Source organism: Furipterus horrens, unplaced genomic scaffold (genome assembly GCF_987537825.1).
Source record: "Furipterus horrens unplaced genomic scaffold, mFurHor1.1.pri manual_scaffold_8, whole genome shotgun sequence".
In the NCBI taxonomy this organism is placed as follows: domain Eukaryota; kingdom Metazoa; phylum Chordata; class Mammalia; order Chiroptera; family Furipteridae; genus Furipterus; species Furipterus horrens.
Genome location: NW_028327178.1, coordinates 69,683,956 through 69,711,082, shown reverse-complemented (window position 1 = coordinate 69,711,082; position 27,127 = coordinate 69,683,956). Strand labels below are relative to the sequence as shown.

Genomic DNA, 27,127 nt, shown 5'->3' with positions numbered 1-27,127 from the left:
TCATATGTTTACCTCAATAGTGTAGATGTGGAATATGTTATGCACTATTTCATATACGATGTAGAAACACATTTGGGAACAGATTTAAACAAGTTTAAGAAGCAGTACCAAATAATTTAGGTAAGAATTTTCCAATTATACTATAAATAAAACCCTAGTCAACAGTAGTAAAAATGGGTTTATGTTTCACATATGGTTTTCTCAACAACCTCCTGCCAGGACATGTATTAAGAGATCTTCAGGACATAAAAACAGAGCTCTGGCTAGGAATTCCTGAGTTCTGTTTTTCAGTGGCTAAAATCAGGCTATGAAGTTCGATGGTGAGGATGTTAGAAATCCCTTTTAGAAGTTCTTAGAAATGCCTGGGGGCTATTTTTAGAATAGCAAATAATTCACATGTAAATCATCTTACTTATTAAACTATGTTTACAATTCAGTTTTACTTTCTTCGCTTTCCAACTTAAATACAATAAATATATTTTTAAAAATGGTTTCACACTTTAACTCTTGAGGTTTAAATGGTTGAAATACTGAGTTAACTTCACCAAAACTTAAGAATTCATAAATGTGAAATAAAGATAACCATGTTTAGTTTTTATGCTGAGTTTAAAAAATTGTGTAAAATTATTATTCAAAACATTTTTCTAAGACATGATTTATCATAGTTTGTGTCATTAAACACAAATTCAATTTATAATATGATCTAATTCTCCCAACTATCCCACTTTCCATTTTCATCATTTTATTTCAAACCATTTATTTTCTCAACAGAGGTCCAGTTGAAATAGCTTGAAATAGCTGTGCTTTCACAAACAGGAGGATTTTCACATCTGCATTCAGTTGCCCTCAGATGACATTTTTATATATTCGCCTTCTTAAAGCAGTTAATGCCAAGCACACAAAGGTTAACAGGATGCAGATAACACAGCTTAATGGGGTCAAATCAAGCTGATTCACATTCACTATGGAGAAGAATATCCTCCTGGGGAAAATACTTGTACTGAAAAATCCCATAAACCAAACCACTTGTTTATCTGTCATTCCCACAGAGATAGTAATGTAATTACTCTTGTAATTATCTTCATTAGTGTCAGGCATTATCTACAATTCATTCCTCTGCTTGGAGAGTATGTTTGTTTATTTGCTGTTTTTTTTTCTCCCTCTCCAATTTGGCTGAGTTCAGAGTTTTGTATTTGTAAAGCCACATGTAGGCATCTGTGCTGCGACACTCTGACATTTTCTCCCCTAAAATAGAAATTATTGTCTTGCAGTTCCAGAGTTCCTACGCCCACTCCCTGACATCCGCACTTCATTACTTGGTTCCCGTGCGGCCGCGACGACAGATTGTCTATCCTCTGGAAAAGCTTGGCATCAACGCTCCATCAGAGGTGGTCTCCCAGGATCTGGTGGGTAGCCAGACGTCAGCAGGCAGGGGGCGCAGTGCCAGCCCGGGTGGGCATGGCGGATGGGGTGTCAGCACTGTCTTCTCAGGAGCAGGCTGCTGCTTATTTACAGCGAACCTGGCGCTCATGTCCTTCCAGGGGTGCCCTCTCCCTCAGGTGGTTATTCCACAGCAAGCCTAAACAGGAGCCTCACAATCCCTTGGGTGACAGACCGCACAGGGATGCTCACATGCTCTGCTATGTCTCAGGACAAGTGGCATGGAGTCAACCTCCCAGCATATTTCTGTTTTCTTTCCCCTTGCTTAAAAGCAGATTCCCTGTTCTGTCATGTTTTGCTTTCAAGGCAAAAGGAGCCATTCACAATTTGGATAAAGCTAACAGAGAAAACTGAGCTGGCTGCTTTTTTAAGATGTTTGGGTCCGAGTCCTAAGCTGGATTTGTTAACTCCTCTGCTGGGAGTCAGGATGACTAACAGTAACATATTAGCTGCTTTGGGGTGGCTCAGAGGTTTGACCTTAAAATGAATGGCCCCAGAATACTCCTACGACCAGAACAAGAAAAGGGACAGAAATAGTACCAATTTCGCTTTAAATGGATGTGTACATGTGTATGTACGCACAGCCATGTATACGATTTTGTCAAGTTGACTTATGTGTAGGCTTGTAGTATTTGAATAATACACTTCCACTTAAATAAGTTTAAAAAAATCCCTCAGTGGGCTGACAGTTTTCCATGTGAGAGAGAAAAAAAAGAAGTGGAAAGTTTAAATTCTCCAAATGTTTAACCAAGAAATTACTCATCAGAGCTAGAGGTGCTAAAATAAACAGCTTGTGACAACTTCAGCACTGCAGGAAGTGCATCATTTCACTGCTCCCACTTTACATATGGGTCGCCTGCTGTGGGCGGGTTGGAGGTGGGTGGTAGGTGCTCCACCACGACCCACTGAGAGGCAGCTGCGTACTGGAAGCAAGGTAGCTTTCAGTCTCCTATATATATATGAGAAATATAAAAAAAATTTATTTTCTGACAAGTTCTAAATTAATATTTGAGGAGAGACTAAAAACAAATAGCAATTCTTCCCCCCTCCTAACTCTTTACTGTAGGAAATATAAAACATATACAAACACAGGCTTTTCATTGTCTGTGCTGAGGGGCATTAATCTGTCCTAGACTGATAGTTTTGTAACAAGTGAAGTCCTTAGAAAATGAGATTAAAAAACAATTCAAGCCCAAGTATTTTGTTATTAGATTTAACAGATATTTACATCTTCACAGACCAGTGACAGTTTGCACATGGGCACCTGTCTCAGACCATATGTTGAATAGCACTAAAACTCCCATATACGTACTTGACACTTAGCTTAACAATTTTCAGCTACTGACCAGTTTTGGATCTTCTATACCTCACCCACTTCCCCTTCCTCTCTTATCCTTTTGAAGCAATCCCTAGATGGCATATCATTTCATCAAGAGTCAGAGGTGTGTTCTCAGGTAGCAGGGCCACAGCATTGAAGTTCATACTCTTTCACCAGCTGATCTGTTTATGTGTGGAGATCCTGGGAAACCACCCATTTGGAATGAGACTTAAGACCCACATGTCTGGTGCAAAGGCACTTTTCAGTCAGGCATGGTGGCTTCATCTGTATCTGTCAGTGAAACACAGCTTATATCGAGTCATGAAGGGGCTGGAGGAGAAAGAGCTAAACGTGTAAAGTACATGGAAACAGCTTCTGTGTCAGATCAGGGTAAGGATGAAAGATGCTGCCCTTTTGCGACCACTGCTGAGACACCTTCAAGTGTGGACAGACCATATGACTGGACCAGTAGAGAACCCTTCACACATCGGTGGCAGCCCATGGCTCCAGTACCTTCAGCCAGTCCTCTGGTGGCATGAGTGGCAGGGCAGGGGATGGAGGAGAGGAGTACAGAGCTGATGCATGGATATCAAAAGCTCTGTTTTTCTGAACACCAGGCACCTCATCTACACCCCCTCACTCAACCCCCACCCCCAAACCTCCAGAGTCTGATGACTTTGAAGTGAGTTGGAGCTTTAGGTGGGGAGATAGCTGGAGGTTGGTATAAATTAAAATCATTGCTCACATTTAATAACCTGTTCTGTGGTCATGTCAGAGTTCTGTGTCCCTAGAGCCCCAGCTTATTTCAGCACATAGCAGAGGATAGAGTGTTTAAATCTCTGCTCCAGAAAGACAACTTAACAGCTGGGTTGAGCTGATGCTTGGTACCTGTTACACTGTGCTGTGTTGTTCATTGTATTGGTGAATTTTGACTTTTTAAGAAGCACGTAATGTTACTGCTACATGTACTCATTCTTGAGAAGGTTTTAGTAAAGATTTAGATTTAGAAAAAAATTGAGAAATTTTGGAAGTTCAATCAAAGGATAATCAAGAACAAAATCTACATGTGATAGGCCTGGATGTTCACGAGTTAAAGTACTACATTATATGATTTAAACATTTTCTTTTTAACATTTTAGTTAGGTTTAATGTTTTAGGCTGATTATCTCAGACAAAATGAGCGAAATAAAATTTTTAGGAGGAATTTCTATACAGCCCTAAGTATGTATACTGATTTTTTTGGCAGAGCAAATAATATTGCAGCCATTGTACTAAGTGACTTTAATCAATTGTCATTACCAAATGAATTCTGTCCCTCACCCCCCCTGCCTTTAAGTTTTATATTCCCCTTCCCCAGTGCACGGAGCTTTATATGGCCCCTTAGCTCCTTCTCCATGTCTGCATATTTCTCTCGATGGGCACTACTAGTCTTTCATACCTTTTATCCTGTTTAAACCACTTCAGAGTAACTGTTCGTTCCTTCGCTTTCACCTAGGAAGCCAGTCTTCAAGGAAACAGATCACTCCAGGCATGAGTAATGGGATAGAAAGCATTTCATCTCAGTGGGTTGCCAATTTGAATCTGGCACAAGAAGCAGTGATTGAAATTCATTACTGCATGGCAAGGAAATACACTCCCTCCCCACCCCAAGGCCCTGGCAGTTTCTGCCTGGTTTGAATGATACGTGTTTCTGCCACAATATCTTCCCTATTGTTTTAATTAATTGAGAGCCTGCCCCATATCAGGTCATAAGAAAGGATCTGGAAAACATGTTACTGATTTTCACCACACATTTTAGAGGTAGGCCCCAAAGATTCCTCATAATATCTCCATAGTCAACCAGTATAGATGCATGGACAAGGGAGCGGGCTTTTATTTTTCTAAGATCATAACCATATGGGATGGACCTGGAAGAATAATTTCTTAGCTTGAACGGGTTTTCTTGGCCTGTGTATTTACATTCTGAGAATTATTCCAATGGGAATCTTTTATTAAATAAATCTGCTTTGCCTACTTGCATGAGCACTATGATCTAGGGAAACACTCAAAATCTAACTGATGAATTGAAAGGCCATGTTAATTAAAGACCGAAACAAGTTGACCCATACTTACTTCGAGTTGGTTCTGTCTGTAAGTGTGCTTTCTTTCCTTTCTGCCCCTGCTATAGGGATTCAGAGATGACTATGATGTGGTCCCTGCCCTCAAGGAGCTTACACTCTAGTGTCATTGTTAACATGAGTCTTTTCAGGAAGTTAAACCAAGGGTAGGAGAGGGCTGCCCTCACCCATGGTTGCAAGAGCCAGACTCTGGAGGAATAGCCACACTGGGGTTAGACCCATTCTACAGAATCTTTTGGGAGGGAATGAGTTTGGTGTGAGGCACTGTTCCCTTTCCAACACTGGGATTTGAAATGACTCTTACTTGTGTTATTAAACACCAGAAAATCTACTTTGAACTTAAACAGCTCCTACCCTTACTTCAGTGTCAGTAGATGCTTCCAATCATCCACTCCCATCACTTTAGTTCTTTATTTTGGCTTTTAGTGCTCATGGAATTATTCTCTCTTTTTATAAAAAATATTTTGGGGACAAAATTAATTCCTCATCTTTCGGACAACAGAATCATTTTAAGAATCATACTATCAGAGCGATCAGTTCCTGTTTTTTTTATGGTTGTTTATTAGAGATGGTCTGTTTAAATCTCCATTAATGAATTCTTTGAGGTCTCCATTTTCCCTTTATCCTTTTCTACAAAGAAAAATGATGGTTTATTTACCCACCCATCCCCTTTCTTAGAGCTAAGTGCTGGCCCGCTTTTTTTCTGGTATGTGATCTCTCAGGAAGATGTCACTCACTGGTATTCAGTTACCCTTTGAATTGCCCCTTTTCATCTTGGCTGTTCTTACCCAGTCCAGCCATAATTACCATCTGATGGACTTTTACTGGATACAGTTTCACTTGTACATCTGCTGCCCTAGGAATTGCATTATTCTCTCAGCACCTGCTAAATTTTCCCTAGCTTAAATTATTTCCCAAACCCTTCCTTAAACTTGGAAACATTCACTGTTTGTGGTTAGACTTCCCTTGGTTGCACTTGTGGTTGGGACGCATGTTTGTGTGTGTACAAATGTGTGTTCATGTTTAAATGAGCAGTTTAGTATTTCCTTGGTAGAAGTTTCAAAAAATATAAATCCTATTTTTCAGCAGCATATATACACTGATCATTATTCATGTGGACATGGTAGTATTTTCCTGAAATGAAATCAACCCATTTTAAATCCCCACCATGAGTCAAGTTTTCATTTTCAAGCCACTTCTCAGCCATTTCCTGCACATTTACACTGCCTATAGGAAATGCATTTTCTCCTACTTGTGGTGAACCCTTTTTTCTGACATCCTTAGAATAATTCCCATAAATTCCTTCATGAGCTCTTGTTTTTCTCCAAACAAATAATACAAATTCTATGGTCATTTTTTTCCAATTCTCTGGACACTATCTAGTTCAGCATTATACATAGTATAAATGTTTAAATCAGAATAACTTACAAATCTCTGGTTTCTCCTCATTATTATCAGAATTTCTCCCTGTTAGAAAGATTGCAGAGTAATAAAAAACTACTACTAATAATATATATTTAGGTCTACTAATGGCTTCCCATGAATTCTCAAATAAGCCCTATATCAGTGCTTTAAACAGTTACTGCTACTATCATCCTCAATGTACATAAAGAAAACAGGCTTGCAGGAGGGACAGTAAATGACTCGTCCAAAGGCTAACTCAGTGACCAAGCCTCAAACCCAGGCAGCTGGATGCCAAAATTCATACCCTTAGCCACAATGGATATACAGTCTTATCTACAGAGTTGAAGTGCTTATATCATGAATTATTGTAGGAAAAGCAAAGCACAGAAAAGGAAGATGGCTTGACAGGGACCTTTTGGAATCTCCCAGATCTTTGGTACCAGCTACTTTTTTTTTTTAAAGTATATTTTATTGATTATGTTGTAACAGTAGTTCCCATTTTTCCTTCTTTGCTCCCCTCTGCCCAGTACCCCCCTTACCTCCAGCAATCCCACCCCCCTTAGTTCATGTCCATTGGTCTTGCATGTAATTTCTTTGGCTTCACCATTTCCTATATTATTCTTAACTTCCCCTGTCTATTTTGTACCAACTGATTATGCATCTTAATCCCTGCACCATATCCCCATTTCTTCCACTGCCCCCTCCCAGCTGATAACCCTCCAAATGGTCCCCATACCTATGATTCTGTTCCTATTCTGGTTTGCTTAGTTGGATTTGTTTTTATTTTTTAGATTCAGTTGTTGATAGTTGTGAGTTTGTTGTCATTTTAGTGTTCATAGTTTTGAACTTCTTTTTCTTAAGTAAGTCCATTTGACATTTCACATAATAATGACTTGGTGATGATGAACTCCTTTAGCTTTACCTTGCCTGGGAAGCACTTCATCTGCCCTTCCATTCTAAATGATAGCTTTGCTGGATAGAGTAATCCTAGTTACAGGTTGCCTTTCATCACATTGAATACTGCTTGCCAGTCCATTCCTGCCTGCAAAGTGTCCTCTGAGAAATCAGCTGGTAGTCGTATAGGTACCCCCCTGTAGGTCACTCTCCACCTCTCTCTTGCTGCCCCCAGGACTCTGTCCTTATCTTTCACCTTTGACATCCCAATCATGATGCATACTGGTGTGGTCCCCTCTGGGTCCAACTCGCCCGGGTCACTCCGTGCTTCCCGGACGTGTATGTCCATCTCCTTCACAAAATTTGAGAAGCTTTCCTCATTTTCGTCAATTTTTGCTTCCTCATTCTGCACTGGTTGACTGTTTTTTTTTCTCCCTTATGTTCCAAATAATTGATTTGAACCCCGGTTTCCTTCCCTTCACCATTGGTTTCTGTGGATTTTCCTTTGTTTTACTTAGCATAGTCTTCACTTCTTCTCTTATGTGTTTGCCATACTCAAGTATATCTTTGAAGCCTGTGAGCATATTTATCACCAGTGTTTTGAATTCTGCATCTGTTAGGTTGTCTATATCCTCATCTGTTAGGTTGCCTATTTTCTCATCGCTTAGTTCTCCCACTGGGACCTTGATCCGTTCCGCCTTTTGGGCCATACTTCTGTGTCTCCTCATTCTGACAGGCTCCTGTGTTTGTTTCCCTGGGCGTCCCAGGTAGAGCTGTCGCCCCTGTTACATTGTAAGGGGCAGAGCCTTAGGGATTCATCAGTACAGGGCGACCTGTTTCACCACGTTGTGGTGCTATATGTGGGGGAGGGGTCCAAGAGGGAACAATGCCGCCTGCCCAGCACTTGCCCCTTTTCCAGGTACCTCTCCCACTTCCGCTCCGGACTGGCGCCCCTGTAGCTGCTGCCCTGACTGTCATTCCCAGAGTGGGTGGGTCTGTGAACGTTCTAGGACTGTGGGGGCCCTTTAAACAAGCAGACTCTGCTGAGAGACTGGCAGTTTCTGCCTCCACCCCAACCCCCACTGGTCCGAACAGTCAGAAGCAATGAGGCTTGATTTAACCCAGTGCTAGGGCAGTGAGCTTTGAGGTCCAGTGAGGAGCTGGGAACGCTCTCCAGGTGTTCGTCCTGACTTTTTAAAACGTGTAACTGCGCTTTCTGCCAGCTGCTGCTGCCACCGCTGTTGCCACCACCACAGCATGTCCTCTCCAGCCCGGCTCTACCCCTCCTACCTGTCTGGATGAGTATTTCTTCTTTATATCTTTGTTTGCTGGACTTCCATGCAGTTTGATTTTCTGGAAGTTCTGGTTGTTTCTAGTTTTGAGGTAGTTGTATTCCCTCTTAGTTGTGGAGGGAGATGCAGCGTGTCTGTCTACGACGCCTCCATCTTGGCCGGAAGTCCAGAACCAGCTACTTAACAAAAGGTGACCCACAGATAATTGGCTCCCCACCAGAGCAGTTTGGGTTTTCCTCTTGGTTGAGTCATTCACTCTTGGGTTTGATCATATGCCAGCCTGATCCTGGGTGGGCTTGGCCGGGAAGGAGCAGACATATGGGTTCAGGCAGGTGTGCTGGGGTCAGCTGGACACCAGCTGATACAGGCTCTCTGTCCTTCTCTCTCTTGCATCAGCTTCTTGTTATAAACCTTCCAAAATAACAGTGATGGCTACTGGGAAAGGAGGAGAAAAATTATGTAGATCACACTATAAATTTCTTAAGATTTAGTTCCATGTTGTGTATGGCTTCATCGACAGGATATGTACTAGTGGCATGATTGACAGACCATGGCATTGTTTAGAAATTGGACTTTGATAGAGTAGCAAAATGGTCTTTAGGATGTGCTAAGAGAAGAAATTGTAGAAAATAAGGTAATTCTTAACATCTCAGTATTTTCAGAAATCAAGCCTGCATCTTATCCTCATTTTTTAGAGTAGATATTGTAGGACAATATTTCTCCTTCCTTCTACCCACCCTCCATCCTCATTTCTCTTTCTTTAACAGCTTTATTGGCATACAAATCATATATCCTACAATTCACCCATTTAAATTGTATAATTTATTATTTTTTTAGTATTATATTTAGAGTTGGACAACCATCACCACTAATATTTTTGTCACCCAAAAAATAAACCCAGTAGCAGTCATACCGTATAGTGCCCCCCAGCCCCTGCCCTGACACTCCGCCCTAGGCAACTACTAATTTGCTTTCTGTTTCTATTCTGGACATTTTGTATAAATGGAATTACACAACATATGGTATTTTTGTGACTGGTTTCTTTCACTTAGCATCTTTAAAAGGTTCATTTTTTCTATAGTATGTATCAGTACTTGATTTCTTTTTATTGCTAAATAATATTCTATTGTGTGGATAGACTACATTTTGTTGGTTGGTAGATATTTGACTAGTCTGCACTATTTGGCTACTATGAATAACGTTGCTGTGAACATTCGTGCACAGGTTCTTGCACAGATTTTTATGTGGATAAAAATTTATGTGGATATTTATCCACATAAAAAGCTATGCATGAATATTCACAGCAACATTTTCATTTCTCTTGGTGACATGTGTTGCTGGATCATATGGTGACTCTATGTTTAACTCTATGAGGAAGTACCGAACCATTTTCCAAAGTGGTTGTGCCATTTTGCATTTTGTCATTCTTATATCAGCCCAGCATCCCTGCTAGTAAAGAGTGAACTGCTGGTCAACTCAAGGCCATGGGTGGGCACTGTACCTAATTGTCCTTTCAATATCAGGAGTGATGCTGTCCCACCATTTTGGGAGAGCTTCATAAACATATCTAATGGTACACCACTAATAAAAACTACAGTTCTTTCAAAAGCAGAGATTTTTTTCTAAAATACAACCTCCCCTGCTCTTATCTTTCCTGCATCAGGCTTCTGTGAGCCTGCATGGACATTTAGGAGGGATCCTACAGTAAAGAAAACGGCCATCCAAACTGTGGGAGTGACATGGAGGACTTTCTGGGGTTCTTAAGCCACCAGCATGTCCTTTGTTTCAGTCCACTTTTCAGTAGCATTATTGGCCTTAAAAAGAGCCCCCACAGCTCCCAACAGGAAAAAAAAAAATCCTGAGACAGTCCAGGTTGCTGATCCAGTTCTTGCATGACCCAGTAGGAGGGAAAAAAAAAAACGCTTTGTGTTCCCTGCAGAACCAGGGCAATGAATGGCACAGAGGCCCAGAAGTCCCTCTGGCCGCATCAGCGCTGGTTGCCATGCTCCAGGAAGCGCAGCCACGCAAGGCTCTCCCAGGGGCCTGAGCTCCTGGGGCAGGAACTGGCCTTCACAGCTAAGCAGCTTCCTCAGAACCTGCCTTCAGGGAGGAAAGGCATGGCTGAGCCAGCAGGAGGCTTTGCTTTGTGGATTGTAAAGTAGTTGGGGGTGTAAAATGGCAAAGGGAACAATCAGAGCTGCAGATACTGACTAGAGAAGTTAGATCTTTCCCCCTTTAATTACAAAAGTATCTTTACAAAAGCAGTACATATAATATGGTAGAAATTTTAGGGGAAAAAAAAGAGAAACTATAAAACCTGCAATCCTCTGTCTATAAATTGCCTTTTTAATATGTTGGTGTTTTTACATCTAGATTATGTTGTTGTTTAAAAAAACATATATAGAATGAAATATGGGGTTATATGTACATAGTATTTTGAAACATTTTTTTCACTTAATACAGCCATTCCTCAGTATCTGTTGGGGATTCATTCCAGGAACCCCATGGATACCAAAATCTATGCTCAAGTCCCTAATAAAAAACGGCATAGTATTTGTGTATAACCTATACACATTCTACCTTTTACTTTAAATCATCTCTAAATTACTTATAATATCTAATACAATGCACATGCTGTGCGAATCATGGTTAAACTGTATTGTTTAGGGAATAATGACAAGAAACAAAAGGTCTGTACATGTTCAGTACAAGTCAGCAACAATACAACTTTTTTTTCCTGAATACTCTCTATCTGAGGTTGGTTGAATCCTCATATAAAGAACCCAGGGATACAGAGGGTCAACTGTACGTTATGAATATTTTTGCATTTCCTAAGTATTCTAACATGTTGTTTTCATAGTTACCGTTGTCCTTTGACCAGAAATCCCTAACCCTTGATGAGCACTTTGTGCCAGGCTTTGTGTTCCATGCTCTCTTGCTTGGATTATGTTGCCACTTCTCACAGAAGCTTGTGTGTCATTTTCACCATTTTATGCAGTGGGCAGGGTGGGGCGCTGAGGTTAGGAGACGTTTAGTTATGTAACTGAACGGCAAACCAGCAGGATTTGTGGGCACAATCGTGAAGCCACTTGATTCCTGTCTCCCCTTACCCTTAGATGTGTTCGCTGTAGCTGGGTTCTCCTCTGCACCTGGATGGAAAGTAGGAAAGTCCCATGACTTCTGTGATTAATTTAGGTAAAGTTGTGTGGGTCACTCCAAATCAAAAAACATGGTCTAAATTCCATAAAATTGGACCCTTTATATAATAGTCAAAACTCAATTTTTACCCAAAGATTAAAGGCTCCTCCCACAGCCTGCTGAAGCCTGCTGCTTGTAGGAAGCCTGCAGAGGGAAAGGGGGGGCGGGAGTGGCCTCTTCTAACTTGCCACCTTCCCCACTAATATAGCATCTACTTAGCTTATTATTAATTAGCTTTTTCTAATTTAAAAAAAATGCCTCTAGTGTCTTATTATTTAGCTATATTTCCACTCCTGCAACTGGGGCCAGGGAAGGGAGGGATAGCTGGGGGAGCAGGAAGTCTGTACTTGACCACAACTGTCATGGGATGGTTCCTGTTCTGTGGGCTGGACTCCGCATGGCATGTGCTTGGTGCTCCCTTAGAGACTGCTGTCACTGGGGCTTCGCACTTGCAGACTGAGTCTTACTTGCCCCTCCAGGTAGCCTGTGGAAAAATCCTACAATAAAATTTCCTACGGGTGTATGTCAACAAACTGCCAGTGCAGCCCACCTTTTCTTCAGCCCATGCAGCAGCAGCTGGTCTACCCATCATGTCCTTGCGATTTCTTGGTCAGGAATCACTCACCAGCCCACCATGTCCACTGACTGTGGAAACTCATGTGAACAGGCAACCCACAACTCTCTTCTTAGGGGCGGAGTGGCTTGCCACAGTTCTCATTGAGGAAATCTTCAGAAAAATCCCTTCTTACATCTATGTTTCTAACCCTTTCATAGCTTCATTGTGAATGAGAGCTTCAAAAGTCATTTAACCAGTGCTTGCCCACTTGCTTTGACAGTCTTCTAAGAGGAGATCCTTTGGAAGGTAGCATCCATTGTCTTCCTGCCTCACGTGTCTTATGTGACATCAGCCTGCTTGAGGCCATACAGCTGCTGGGCTGGGGCCCAGGGACTGCAGCAGCCTGACCTCAGATCTCAAGATTCACCTCTGTTGTTTGTAGCCAGTTCCTTAATGTTGGTCATTTAAAATTTTATCCAAATTTTTATTATTATAAACAATATTGCAAAGTCCATCTTTATTGCATTTTAGCACATTTATGACTTCCTTTCAGAAAATTCCCAGAAATGGTTTTGCTAGGTCAAAGGTAAAGCTACTATCTTTTTAATCAAAAAGTATAACATTTTAGATTTGAAAATGAAAACTTGTGATTCCCAACTTTAGGACTATGGTTTCTCTTTGCAATGTGTTGCTTCTTTTTTTTTTTTTTTTTGAGTAAACCATCAGCATGCATAGAACATCCCCCCTTTTTTACTGTCAGGTATAGATTTTCAGGATGGATAATCAGGTGTGCAAAATGGCAAAGTCTCCATTTTTCCATTTGTCTCTAACTCAACTGAATGTTTACTTTGCACCTCCATTCCACCTAATGGGATAAAAAGTAATCTCCATCAGTTCCAGATGAATTTAACCATTTCAAGTTTACATGGAATCCATGCGTCCCCAAAGAACCCTCAGATCTCACAGTTAGGCCATTCCCTGTTCGTGGCCTTAAGGCCTCTTAGGATCAGGCATCTCCTTTGGAATGTGCTCTGTCCCTCTCCTTCTTCCCTCCTCACCCCCATCACTTTATGCTTTGGGAAGCTCATGACCTGACTCACTTATTTCTTGCCCTGTTGCCACCTTCAGCCATTTCCAGCCTTCTCAGGACAAGTGGCAGGGGCATCTCCATGAGACACAGTCCCCTAGACTCATGTTCTCCAGAACCTCTGTGGGTGATCCTTCCCTGTGCCTCTACTTTTATGGCCTTACCCAGAGGAAAGGAGAGGTCTGTATTGCATTTATCTCCCTGACTTCCTCCTCCTTCCACTCTTGGGACTATAGACTTTGCTATCAACATGTATTCTTCAGAAATGTGTCATTTAAGGCATCAACTCTTGACGTTTGGTACTCTAAATAGTCAGGTTTTCTGAGAGTCAAAAAGCTTGCAACCTGCTGTCTTGACATGAAAAAGCAGAAAAGTGACCTTCTCGCTCTCCCGTAGCATATGTGCCCAATGGCCCATGTCCTCTGGCTGCTGTCTGTGGGGTCAGGACGGGTCAGGAGTCAATAGGGACTCAGCAGGAATAAAACACATGTGTTAATATGAAATAGTACCCCATTCTGATTATAACAGTAATATACACACAGACTGCAGACCAAGAAGGCCCCTTTTTGGGCTGGCCCACTCCCTCTGGCCCATGGAGGAATGATAGAAACAGGTCCATCCATTATGAAGTGGTTTTACATCAATAAATGCACATTATTATGAAGTGTTACAAGTCTAAATTTTAGGTCTTTTCATGAAAGCTTTTAGATGTTACATATGTTAATAAACTCTAGTTTTAAATAGTAGAATATGCTTTCTTGGAAGATGTAAAAGACTAGGAAAAAAAACCCCAAGGACCTAGAGGTTTTACATTTGATTTGAGCTCAGGTGGTCTATGGCCATACCACTCTGAATGCACCTGATCTCATTTGGGCTTGGAAGCTAAGCCTGGTTACTACTTGGGTGGGAGCTCAGGTGGATTAAAAGTCTTTCACAATTTAGTAATTTTCATAAAGCCATATGAGGTTATTTATTATCATTATTTGCATACTTACCAAACTGAAGGGAAGTGGCATTTGTGTTTATCAGAGGCAACTGAAATGCCACTATCTGGAGGAGTAGCCTTTTGTCCCCTCTGCCAGCTTGGCCCAGGGGCAGAGGTTTGCTCCCACCATGTGTTGCCCCCAGTAGAAAAACAGCTTGAAGCCCTCAGTCCTCATGTTGCTGTTCTCTGGGGTCAAACCTCTTTCAGGAAATATAGAAATCTTTACCCTGTATGTTGCCTCAAGATAATTAAGCTTAGTCAAGTTTACTGATGTCATGATCTCCATAGTAACCAACTTAATAAGCAAGAAGAAAACAAAAAGGATAACTTAAAAACAAGGGAAAAAGGAAGAAGTAAGGTATGGAAATAGCATGAGAGTCATAAAAATCTTTTATTGCTACTAGTTATAGATACCAAACATGACTCAACTACAGTGCAGACAGGTTTGAGCCATTCAGGTGGTTCAAACATATGGTAATAAACATAAAGTACACACTATACCACTGCTCCTACTTCTTACACTCTTCAGTCATGTCCCAGTTTTTGTTTGTTTTAATATAATTCATTGCATTGAAATGATCACCATGGTAGTTGTTATAATTGAGGCTTTAGGGTAGTTTATGTATTTAACCAGAAGGACCCGAGCTTCCAGGGAGCCAGCCTCAGGCAGCACTTTCTGGTAACCACAGTGAAGCCCTGCTGGCCAAAACCACCCCACAGTCACCACCATGCATTGATCCCCAGGATGGTGCTTCCATGAAATCAGAGGTAATCATTGATTTAAAAAATTGAACTGGGTAATTATCTATGACAAGTTGTAATTTATGAGCAGATCACAAAGATGGTCTGATCATTTCCCATGGAATTATATACAGTTGACAACTATTTTAATTTGTTTACCAAACAGCCTTACTCATCACGCACTGGGTCTTGCGTCACTGTGTTGTAGGACAGTGACTAGTGATAGTGGCCATGTGACTTCTAATAGTCACCACTGTCTGCATGTCACCAACAGAGAGAGACAGAGACACAGACAGGTACACACCTGAGTGATGTGACCTACCTCAAAGGCAGGTACAAGTGCCAGCAGTTGAAGGAGTTCGGGTGGCTGGGCTCGGCCCCTGGCCTACTGCCTTGCCCATGCCCTTGACTCTGCACCCCTGTTTCTTCAGGTGGAGGCACCTGCCTCTTTTCCTCAGGGGGGTGTTCTCACTGACTCCCCTCTCTCTGTGTGTTCTCTGTGGGAGCTGTTGGCTCTGAGGGGTGCCGCTTGGGGCCTAAAATCCTTGATCCACCCTCTGGGGACCCGCCCCCATTGAAATGCACATGGAAGCTACAGCACACCAAGCCCAAATTCTGAAAGAATATCCAGGCCTTGAGTAATCGAATGCTTTTTTTTAATGTTGTTATTTAACTATGGATTTGTTTCAACTGTATAGAAATATGTATGTACATGATGAAAACGAAAAGGAAATATATACAAATATAGTTTTGTGATAATGTTAGGGGAATTTTAAAAAAATTTTTGAATATTGTTGCCTTTGCAAAATAAAACAACAATGCATTATGAAATGCATTATTACTATTGAATGTCTCATTATATTTCTTTTCAAATAAAAAATGCTAAAAATAAGAACAAGCAAAGTTAGGAGAAATATTAATAATAGTTAACATTTGTTAAGTTTTATAGCTGAAAGGCACTATTATACATTCTTTACAAGAATTAGCTCATCAATTCCCCAAAACAATGTATGGTTTTATTGATAAACTACACAGGTTTCAAACCCTAGTCTTCTCAAATGCTTCTGATGAATCTCTCTCTCTCTCTCTCTCTCTCTCTCTCTCACACACACATACACACACACACACACACACCAACCATCCAAAAATGGCCCTGGAGAAGTGCTCAAATTCTGTACTTCACATAGATCTACACACAATTGACTCCCAGAGTGCAATGGATGACAAGAGCCTGGTTCTGTAATTTCCTGTTCCTCTCCCTTGTCTCTCCTATCCAGGTTGCTCTGTCAGAAGTCAAGTGGGTTTGTCACTCCCTGAGCCTGCTTCTCTTTCTGACCACATCATTTGTCCAGGTCTTCTGTTCTGTGCCCAGAACTCTTACTATGCACGATTGTTTGGGCCTGTCTTTTATGGAATCACTCCCTGCCCTTGTGTGGACAGGCTCCTTTGCCCTGAATCCTGCCTCAACCCATGGGCCCAGGGTCTGTTCCTGGTTGAGAAGCTTGGAGGTGGAGACTGAGTTTATGTCATTTCCTCCATCAGTATTTATTGTATGTTGATCATGTGGTGTGGCCTGTTCTTGGCACTGGGGCTGCAGTTGTAAAAGCACAGACAAATTGCTGCTGCCTGGTGCCTGCGTTCTAGAGGGGGAAGTCTGACAATGGACAGACAGACAAGTATGCTCCATGCCAGGTGGCAGCAAGAAGAAAGTCCAGTAGGGAATGGAGAGTGAAGGACAGGGGTCAAGAAAACCTCTTCAGTGAGGGTCATTTAAGCGAAGCCTGATCTGATGGGGCAGAGGGGTGGTGTGAAGGTAAGAGGAAGGAGCTGATTTCATATCTTCCTTCAAACCAATCAGAAACCTAGCCTGTCCCTGGGCTTGCTCCTGGCCTCTGTGTGAAAACCCTTCTCCAGTGGACATATCGTTGATGCTTTGGCTTTTATTTCACTTATTTATTTATCATTTATTTTTAATCCTCACACAAGGTTGTGTTTTTATTGATTTAGGGAGAGGAATGGGGGCGGGGGCTGAGAGAGAGAGAGAGACAAACATCAATCGGTTGCCTCCCATATGCACCCCAACTGGGGATCAGACCTGCAACCTTTTTGGTATACAGGCTGAAGCTCCATCCAAGTTAGCCAAGGCTATTTCACAATTTTTAAAAGAGAATTTCAACTAAAATCCCATCAAATGCAATTAAAGCATTTCATATTATGTGCTAAAAACAACCCACCCCCCTTCTTTCAACCTTGCATGCCTTGCTCAAAGCAGAACTAGAGCTATGTGTGATTGTAACTCCTTCAAATGGCAATTTCTATTTTTAATAAAGAAAAAACAGTGGCCTCAGATAAGAGTTGAGAATTTTAGGAATCCAAATGTTTGAACAAAAATGTTAAGTATTTTACCTAGATGGCAGTTGGCCTCCCAGGAATTCCTAGGGAAGGCAATGTATCTGTTTAAAAAAAAGTGACAAAGTAACTGCTATTTTGAAGGCTCTACTTAACAGATGTGTAGAGTATAGAAATCTATCTATTATTATATAATTCCTTATAATATGCTCAAGAATAAGCAATTTGTAAGCCTGTTTACATTCTTACCATCTGGGTGCATTCTGTCACCCATCTGTTTCATGTAATTATGTAATTATCAATATAAGGAAAGAATAGGTGATATAATTAACAAGACAAACTGAGCCACACTAAAGTAAAAATTACATGCATCTGTTGAATTGCTTTTGTTTCTCTTCCTGTTTTGTTCTCTTTTTTCATTTCACGGTGTAGTTCAGGCATCAGCTTGCATCACACCCTCAGGAGAGCTGTTTTTGCTATGATGCTCTCACTCTGTCTCTGTCTCTGTCTGTCTCTCTCTTTACCTCCATCTCTCTCTCTCTCTCTCTTTCTCTCCACGTAGTATACAGGGGCAGAGTGATTTAATAAAATATAGAAACTGACACAGCTTTGAAAGAAATGAGCAATCTCTTCTCAGTTATTCCTTGATTTTCTACCCCTGATAGTCATTTCCAAAGCACGTAATATAATAGCTAGAACTCCAGAAAATATTTAGATTAATTAGTGACAGATGGAAGGACAGGACTAATGTGTGACCCTTTCATAGGATATGAGCTAAAGAAAGTGCTTTAGAAGAATTCCCGTACTTGGTGCTTTTGTTTTGATGTGCAGGCTCAAGCAGTAAGTTATTTCATAGTAGTATAGGAACTCCCACTAGAGGCGGTAACTGGAATAGTTCCTTGGTGTGATGTCAACTTGTGGGCCCACAACTGGAACTCCGATGCCTTCCTCACACCATGCTCCTCCCCACCTCCTACTTAGGGACAGCAGAGGGATGCACTTATGGGGGGTGGGGCATCGCAGCTGTCTCTCCATTCCTGTGAGCCCCACCCCTGTGCTCCAGAAGATAGATGCTCCCTGCAGAGGTTCTCCTCCATCACCCGAAGAAGCTGGCACGTGAAGGGGAGGCAACCTCCTAGACTCATTTAGATGACAGTCACTATTGGAGAGAAGGCACTGAAATCTCAACACTTCCTTTCACTGATTCAACCATCAGAAGCAGGGCTCCCATGCAGGGCTCCTGACAGGTTCTGCAGCCCGCCCACCCCCACCCCCGCCACTCTCTTCCCACAGGGACAGGCCTTCAGAGTATTCTCTTGGGCTTCCTGTTTAAGATGTGTGCCTGGGGCAAGGATAAAACTACAGAACAGCTCTCACTAAGGAATTAAACCTCACTCAGAAACTGAGCAAGAAACCTCAAAATAGTCATTTCTTGACTTCTGCCTAAAACCAATTTTTTAAACAATTTAATTAATTTATTTGTTTGTTTTTAGAGAGAGGGGAAAGGAGAAAGAGAGGGAGAGAAACATCAATGTGCGGTTGCCTCTCATGCGCCCCCAACTGGGGACCTGACGGGCAACCTAGTCATGTGCCCTGACTGGGACTCAAACCAGCGACACTTGGTTCACAAGCCGACACTCAGTCCACTGAGCCACAGCAGCTAGGGCTTTAAATCTAATTTTTTTAAACAGTGCTGCTCACGAAATATTAAACTTATCACCTCTTGCTAGGTGATCATTTTTTGTATTGAGATTGTGTTGTTTTAAGAGTCTGTCCTCATGGCCTCCTGTGACAGAGCCTTTGAGCATGCGGTAGAGGTGCAGACTTCTTTGCAGGGTGACCTGTGGGAGGAGGCTTGTTAGAGGGCAGCACTGGCTTCCCTTCTTCATTATTCCATATCCAGGAAGAAAATAAATAACTAGTTCACACCTAGGTTTTTCTGTTTTTCCTTTAAATAAAACAGTATTCTTTGATAAATCATCCATAAAGCTAAAGCTGATAACCATCCCCCAAACAGTCTGTATTTTAAATTACTTCCAAAAATTTTTTTTTCTTAAGCAATGGATACCCATAGACCAAGCTTACGGGAGAAAATTACTAAGCACCCTGAAGGGAAACTATTGTAAACTATTGTAAGTAGTAAGTAATGAGGATAAACGTGGCTAGATTGCTCAAGGGATTTTGTTGGTTTTGATTTTATATTTGTTTCCTAAATTCAAAGCTAAAATGATTTAATTGCAGCTATAACTGATTAATCCATTAAGGATTTAAAGGGAACAATACCATTTGATTCATAAAGAATCTTTCTTTTTTCATTTCTAGTTTTGAAAGGTTTTAACAATGATTTTTTTCAAGAAACATTTTAGTTTATATTTTTTAATATTTTTAAACAAGAGCATAGAGTGGTTGCTCAAGAGAAAATTATTATAAAAGAGCTCTTTACATATATTATATTCAATTAAAGAAATAAAAATTTAAAAATCTTCGTATTCCATACTGAACCATATTAAAAATTATTAAAGCTTCGACTAAATGATTTTCATTTAACTCTCAAAAGTGGCATCAAATTTTTAAAAGTGGTAACTGTTGCATAAGATGCTATTGTGCTTGTGTGATAAATGTTTAATGATTTGGTAGTACATGCAAGGCTTAAAATCCATTATTTATTGCACCTTCACTTGCCTGGCAAAGGTGACAATTTTATAGCCCCAGCAGTCATACAAACACATTTATACCAAACCAGTGACTGATAATAAATTTCCTTACTGTAAATGTCAGTGGGTTTCATGTGTTGCTGCCGTTACATCTTGTTTGGAAGCTGAACTCTACCCAGTTATGGGAGGCGCCAGATGGTGTCATTAACACAAATGCTGGGACTGTTTGCTGCTGATATGCATGTGAGAAATTAAAAGTTCAGGGCCTGTCTTTGCACTGAAGCATGATGTCAGGGGTGCACAGGTGTAAATACAGGTCAATATACTTGTCTATCCCTTCTATCCCACAAAAGGGATTTCAGGGCATTTTTTTTTTTGGCAGGGGTGAGAGGTGGATAATTTTGCATTGAATATATACAGAGTGAGCAAAGGGGAACAGTTTCTCAAGAACTCCTGATTGATTTTCTATGGGGAGTCTTAGTCACCCCTTCATCCCATTGGTGGTTCCCCTATGAGTAGCAGGCCAGCTCCCCTTTTAGGCCTCCCAAGGGTAGCATGGCTGTTTGTGCTAAGCAGGATTGTTACTGCTGTGTGAGTCTTTGTTGTTGTTGTTTTATAACTTTAGATATTTTAAATAAACACTATTTTAGAAAGTTTCCATTGAGAGTATAGAATTAGTGTTTCTAAAAAGTGCTATCAAAATTGTCAGGAATTGGTTAAAGAATGAGGAGAAGAAAAAATGTAGAAATTTTATGTATCAATTTCTTTTATACAATGAACTCTACTTTTCACAAGAATTAGAAGTGGAACCAAGACCTTTATTTCCCCTGCTCTGACGTGAAATATTTGAATGACTGAAGTAGCCTCCCATGTTTTACTAAAATGTATCTCTACTTTTGTTCTGTACTGGCCACTCCCATTCATTGTATTTCAGCTTCCATCCCCTAAGGCTTCTGCTTAGCTCTCTATCAACCTCTCTTTTCATTTTAATTTAAAAAGAAGCTGTATTTGTTTTATTCTTCCCTGCAAGTCATTCCCTGAACCAAGAGGCTATCCCATTGATTCCAGCTAGATTCCTTGGAACTTTGTTTTAAGTCTTAACATTCTCTATAGGAATTTTCAGAAAGGCTATTATATTCTTTCAAAACAATCTGTGTGCATTGATCTTACAAAAGCTAGGAAACCTTTTGGTGTGCAGAATTTTAAAGTCATATGAAAGAGAATACAAACCATTGTTTGCATTGAGAGAAAAGAGATATGTTTAATTTCTTCAGACTAATTCAGAGATACAATTGGATATGAACAGAAATAATGAGCCTAATTGAAAAACTAAAAGGGTGCATGAAGGCACACCTTAGAATTAAAAATAGTCACACATTTTTATCTGTGGAATAACATTCACTAGGACAGAAGTTCTCACGAAAATGAGTTATTTATTATTTTCTTTGACTGCAGTCATTTTCCAAACTAATGAACCAGAGGCCTAAAGCAGCAATACAAATAGCCACATGGCAGACCTGAGAAGCAGAAAGTTCTTGTCTCTCTCTGTGCCCAGAGGGTGGGAGGTGGCAGCATGGACATAGTTGAGTTTTGCCTTTCTTTCTCTCTCAGCCTTCCCTCCTGACTCTTCCTCTTCCCCTCTAGTCCCTTCTATGTCTGCTTCCCATATTGCCTATGCAGGACAATTCTGTCTTCTCAGGACATCTTCTGAAAATGCATTTCTAGATACAGCACTCTATTTCAGTGGCATGTGTCTCACACCCTTTCAGACCCTTGCTCTGACTTTTCCCTCTCATCCAGAAAGTTGTCTCCCTTGTCAACCTAGAAATATCTTACTAATCCTTCTAAATCTAGCTTAGCTGTCACTTTCTCCAAGAAGCCTTCCCTGACTTGCATGCTGTCCTAGACCAGCCACACCTCAGCTGATTCCATGACTTCTCAGCTGAGTCTAGAAGAGCTGCCAAGCTCAGCACAGACTAACCTGCTGACCTCCAAATTGTTAGCTAGACAAAGCTTGTTCTCTTAATCCATTAAATTTGGGATTGGTTTGTTACATTGCAGTAGCTTCCTGATACCTGCCTATATTACATGTACTATTGTATCGTATCGGCAGCCGTCCGTCTCGAGAGACGATGGTGTACTTCTTAAGAGTCTATCTGCACCGCTGAGAATGGTTGTGCAGTCCGACTCAGGAGTGACACGGTATCTGTCTCCTCCCGTGTTGAATCGACATCTTGTGATGACGCTGGAGTGTCCTCTCCAGTGAAGCTGAAGCTACAGAGCCTGGGAAGGGTGATATGGAGGGTCTGCTGTTGCCCATGCAGCAGATCCCTCCTCTCTTCGCAGCTGAAGGGTCCAAGGGAAAGACGGAGTCAATACAGCTTGGCTTCAGGTGCGCCGCAGGAGTTGCCGGTGTTGACTACAACGTCAAACCGCCTTAGGGACTCCGGCTCTGGATTTTCTGTCGGGGTTTACTCCCTTAGCCTTTCCCCTGAAGAGGTATGCCGCAAGGCAGCGGAGGTTTTTTGGAGTCAGAGTTTTCCTTCTCTGATGTGCCCTGACTGGAAGATCGAACCAGCGACGCTTAGCTCGCAGGCTGACGCTCAATCCACTGAGCCAAACCAGCCAGGGTATTACATGTACTGCACTTTAGTTATTTACATGTCTATCTCCTGACCTACAAAGAATTCCTAAAGACAGAAACCAGGTCTCATTCTTACCTCAGCACTTAGGTCAGTGTTTTGCATATGGCAGTTGTTCAATATGTATTTAATTGAAATTGTTGAATTAAGCTCTATGTTAAAGTTTTAATGCTAGAATTTTAGACATCAAGGTAGTGAATGTGTTATCCTAATGCCCTCAGAATCACTCGATATCCAACTGCATTTTCCACCCACAAGTTGCTAGAATATTGAATTTCATACAAACATTTTTTTCTAGAGTTGCTTCCTAGCTAGGAAAATGACTCTATGACATAGTAACTATGCTATATATTTGCAAGTAGCTTTTATAAGAATAGGGCAGATTCCAGTCTACATCCAGCATATTTAGTGCAAAATATTTTGAAGTCTGTGGCTAAATATGAGCTGCTCATGCATCTCTGATAAACCACATGTCACACCCTTTGTGATATAGGATGGAAAGAGAAGGATAGCCTCAAGTCCTCTTTCCTTAAGCAAATAATGTTCAGACAGATGATACTTCACATATTCTCCACAAACCTTCCCCTTATTTTTTTTAGCAAGTGAAAATAACCAACAATACAACTTAAATTTTTATTTAACAAAATTCTCAAGAGAATAAACTTGTCACCAATCATTTCATATATTTCTCTGATTTAATGTCTAATTATTAAGATATTAAATTCCATATTATAAACATAAACAAATGTGCATTTTATACTTAAGATATAGAAGATCATTTTCTCCTCAGATACCTGTAGGAAAATGCCATTGTTTCAGAAAGGTGTTATTTAATAGCAAGAATGCTTTCCATTACTTTTGAATTTGTGTGTTTTTCAAAACCTTTGAGGCCCTGACTTTGTTTTGTTCCATTACAAGTGGGTCTTTCATGGAGATGTAAAAGTTGAGAAGGATTAGACAGCTAGATGTTAAGTCAATGAGTTTTTTCAAGAAATACATATGTAATATAGTAGTAATTTGTGCTTTTGAACACTACAAGTCAGTAGTGATCCTGCAAACTATTTCCCTGCCATAAATTTGCTTTACTCCTGCCTTTTGTTGTGTGCTCACCCCAGATACGTCATTTCTCCAGTTTATGGCCAACAGGGTATTTAAGATGATACCTAGAGTGCCCAGTAGCTGAAACATAACAGACAGGATTCAGTATGACGCAAACACTCAGAGGACATTGCTGTACACTTGACATTGCTCTAGGTGGGAAGGATTTGGAGTTATTTGAGGGTATCTTTGTACACATGCTAGAATGCCCTATATTTGGGATCAGTAAATCTCTATGTTTCTGAAAAACCAACAATGGATCTCCCTTGCCAATGTTTGTGTATTGCATCAAAGCAATCATATTTTTTGTCTTTTTTTGTATGTTTTATTCATTATGCTGTTACAGTTGTCCCAATTTCTTTTCCCTTTGCTCCCCTCCACCCAGCACCCCCTCCCTCCAGCAGTCCCACCCCCTTTAGTCCATGGGTCATGCATATAAGCTCTTCTCTACATCCCCCTGTCTATTCTGCACCCTCCTACTATATTTCTTAATTCCTGTACCATTTCCCTCCTCCCCTCTCCCCCCTCCCAGCTAACACCCCGCCCTATGTTCCCCATACCTATGATTCTGTTTCCACTCTGGTTGTCTGCTTAGTTTGCCTTTGTTTCCATTCCCAGCTTCTGTTGTTCATAGCTGTGATTCTGTTGTCATTTTAATGTTCATAGTTTTGATCTTCTTTTTCTTAAATAAGTCCCTTTAACATTTTATATAATAATGGTTTGGTGATGATGAGCTCCTTCAGCTTTACCTTGTCTGGGAAGCACTTCATCTGCCCTTCCATTCTAAATGATAGCTTTGCTGGATAGAGTAATCTAGGTTGTAGGTCCTTGCCTCTCATCACTTTGAATATTTCCTGCCAGTCCCTTCTGGCCTGCAAAGTTTCTTTTGAGAAGTCAGCTGACAGTATTATAGGTACCCTCCTTTGTAGGTAGTTCTCCTCTTCTCTCTTGCTGCTTTTAAGATTCTCTCTTTATCCTTAACCTTTGGCATTTTGATTATGATGCAACTTGGTGTTGTCCTCCCTGGGTCTAGTTTGTTTGGGACTCTGTGCTTCCTGGACCTGTACGCCCATTTCCTTCCCCAGATCAGGGAAGTTTTCCTCTATTATTGTTTCACATAGTTTTTCAATTCCTTGCTCTTCCTCTTCTTCTTCTGGCACCCCTATGATTCAGGTGTTGGCACCTTTAAAGCTATCCCAGAGGTTTGTAAGCCTCTCCTCATTTTTTAAAATTATTATTTCCTTCTTCTGTACTGGTTGACTGTTTACTTCTTCCTTATGTTCCAATTTGTTGATTTGAGCCCTGGTTTCCTTTCCTTCACCACTAGTTTCATGTGGATTTTCCTTTATTTCACTTTGTATAGTCTTAATTTCTTCTCTGTCATATTTAATCTTTTCTGTCAGGTCTGTGAGCATCTTTATCACCAGTATTTTAAACTGTGCTTCAGTTAAAATGGCTATCTGCTCGTCTGTTAAGTTTGCCATCTCCTCTTCTGTTAGGTTTGCTATTTCCTTGTAGCTTAGTTCTCTCACTGGAACCTTGATCTGACCCCGCTTTTGGGTCATACTTCTCTATCTCCTCATCTTGATAGCTTTCTATTTTTGCCTCTGTGTCTTTGTAGAGCGGTCGCATTTGTTACATTATAGGGGGTGGAGCCTTAGGTATTCGTTAGGCTGGTGACCTGTTCCACCAGGTTATGGCGCTGTACATGGGGGAGGGTCAGAGAGGGAACAATGCCACTTGTTCAGCACTTGCCACTTTTTCAAGTACTTCTCCCCCTTCCCCTATTAAGCAAGCTGCCTCCTTTGAGAGCCCAGTAGTTTCTTCCTCTGCTCCAACCCCAACTGGCTTTCACAGTCAGAAGCAATGTGGCTCTATTTTTCCCGGAGCTGTAACCACAAGCTACGTGGTCTGGTTTGGGGCTGGGATCACTTCCAGGTCTTAAAATGTATGACTGCTTTTCAAGATGGCTACAGTTGCTGTACTGCTAGCTGCGCTGCCAGCTGCTGCTGCATCCAGCCACTACTACCTTCAGCCTCACCATCTCTAGTCCCACAATCAGTCATGCTGCCAGCTCAGCTGCCTCTAGCCCCACACCAGCTGTGGCCGCCAAGCACCTCCCCCGAAGCCACTACTCCCCTCCTCTTTCTCTCCGTCTGGGCTCCACCCTTCATACCTTTCTGGCTGAATATTTCTTCTTTATTTCTTTGCTGAACTTCCTTGTAGTTTCAATTTTCTGGATTTTCTGTTTTTGTTTTTGTCTTTTTAGTTTTTTTTTAAGTATATTTTATGACTATGTTGTTACAGTAGTTCCAATTTTTTCCCCCTTTGCTACCCTCCACCCAGTACCCCCCTTACCTCCAGCAATCCCACCCCCCTTAGTTCCTGTCCATGGGTAGTATATATAAGTTCTTTGGCTTCACTCTTTTTTTATATTATTCTTAACTTCCCCCTGTCTATTTTGTACCAACTGATTATGCATCTTAATCCCTGCACCATATCCCCATTTCTTCCATTGCCCCCTCCCAGCTGATAACCCTCCAAATGGTCCCCATACCTATGATTCTGTTCCTATTCTGGTTTGCTTAGTTGGATTTGTTTTTATTTTTTAGATTCAGTTGTTGATAGTTGTGAGTTTGTTGTCATTTTAGTGTTCATAGTTTTGAACTTCTTTTTCTTAAGTAAGTCCATTTGACATTTCACATAATAATGACTTGGTGATGATGAACTCCTTTAGCTTTACCTTGCCTGGGAAGCACTTCATCTGCCCTTCCATTCTAAATGATAGCTTTGCTGGATAGAGTAATCCTAGTTACAGGTTGCCTTTCATCACATTGAATACTGCTTGCCAGTCCATTCCTGCCTGCAAAGTGTCCTCTGAGAAATCAGCTGGTAGTCGTATAGGTACCCCCCTGTAGGTCACTCTCCACCTCTCTCTTGCTGCCCCCAGGACTCTGTCCTTATCTTTCACCTTTGACATCCCAATCATGATGCATACTGGTGTGGTCCCCTCTGGGTCCAACTCGCCCGGGTCACTCCGTGCTTCCCGGACGTGTATGTCCATCTCCTTCACAAAATTTGAGAAGCTTTCCTCATTTTCGTCAATTTTTGCTTCCTCATTCTGCACTGGTTGACTGTTTTTTTTTCTCCCTTATGTTCCAAATAATTGATTTGAACCCCGGTTTCCTTCCCTTCACCATTGGTTTCTGTGGATTTTCCTTTGTTTTACTTAGCATAGTCTTCACTTCTTCTCTTATGTGTTTGCCATACTCAAGTATATCTTTGAAGCCTGTGAGCATATTTATCACCAGTGTTTTGAATTCTGCATCTGTTAGGTTGTCTATATCCTCAT

At 41.2% G+C, this 27,127-nt stretch overlaps 1 protein-coding gene across 1 annotated transcript in view; it reads left to right on the top strand.

Moving 5' to 3' along the window:
* Window positions 1–27,127, top strand: part of CFAP61 (cilia and flagella associated protein 61) — a 431,546-nt gene that overhangs the window by 210,584 nt on the left and 193,835 nt on the right. The window contains exon 17 of the mRNA XM_090285993.1: window positions 1,272–1,406. Within this exon, the coding sequence (XP_090142119.1) occupies window positions 1,272–1,406 (135 nt within the window). The remainder of the gene's footprint in view (window positions 1–1,271; window positions 1,407–27,127) is intronic.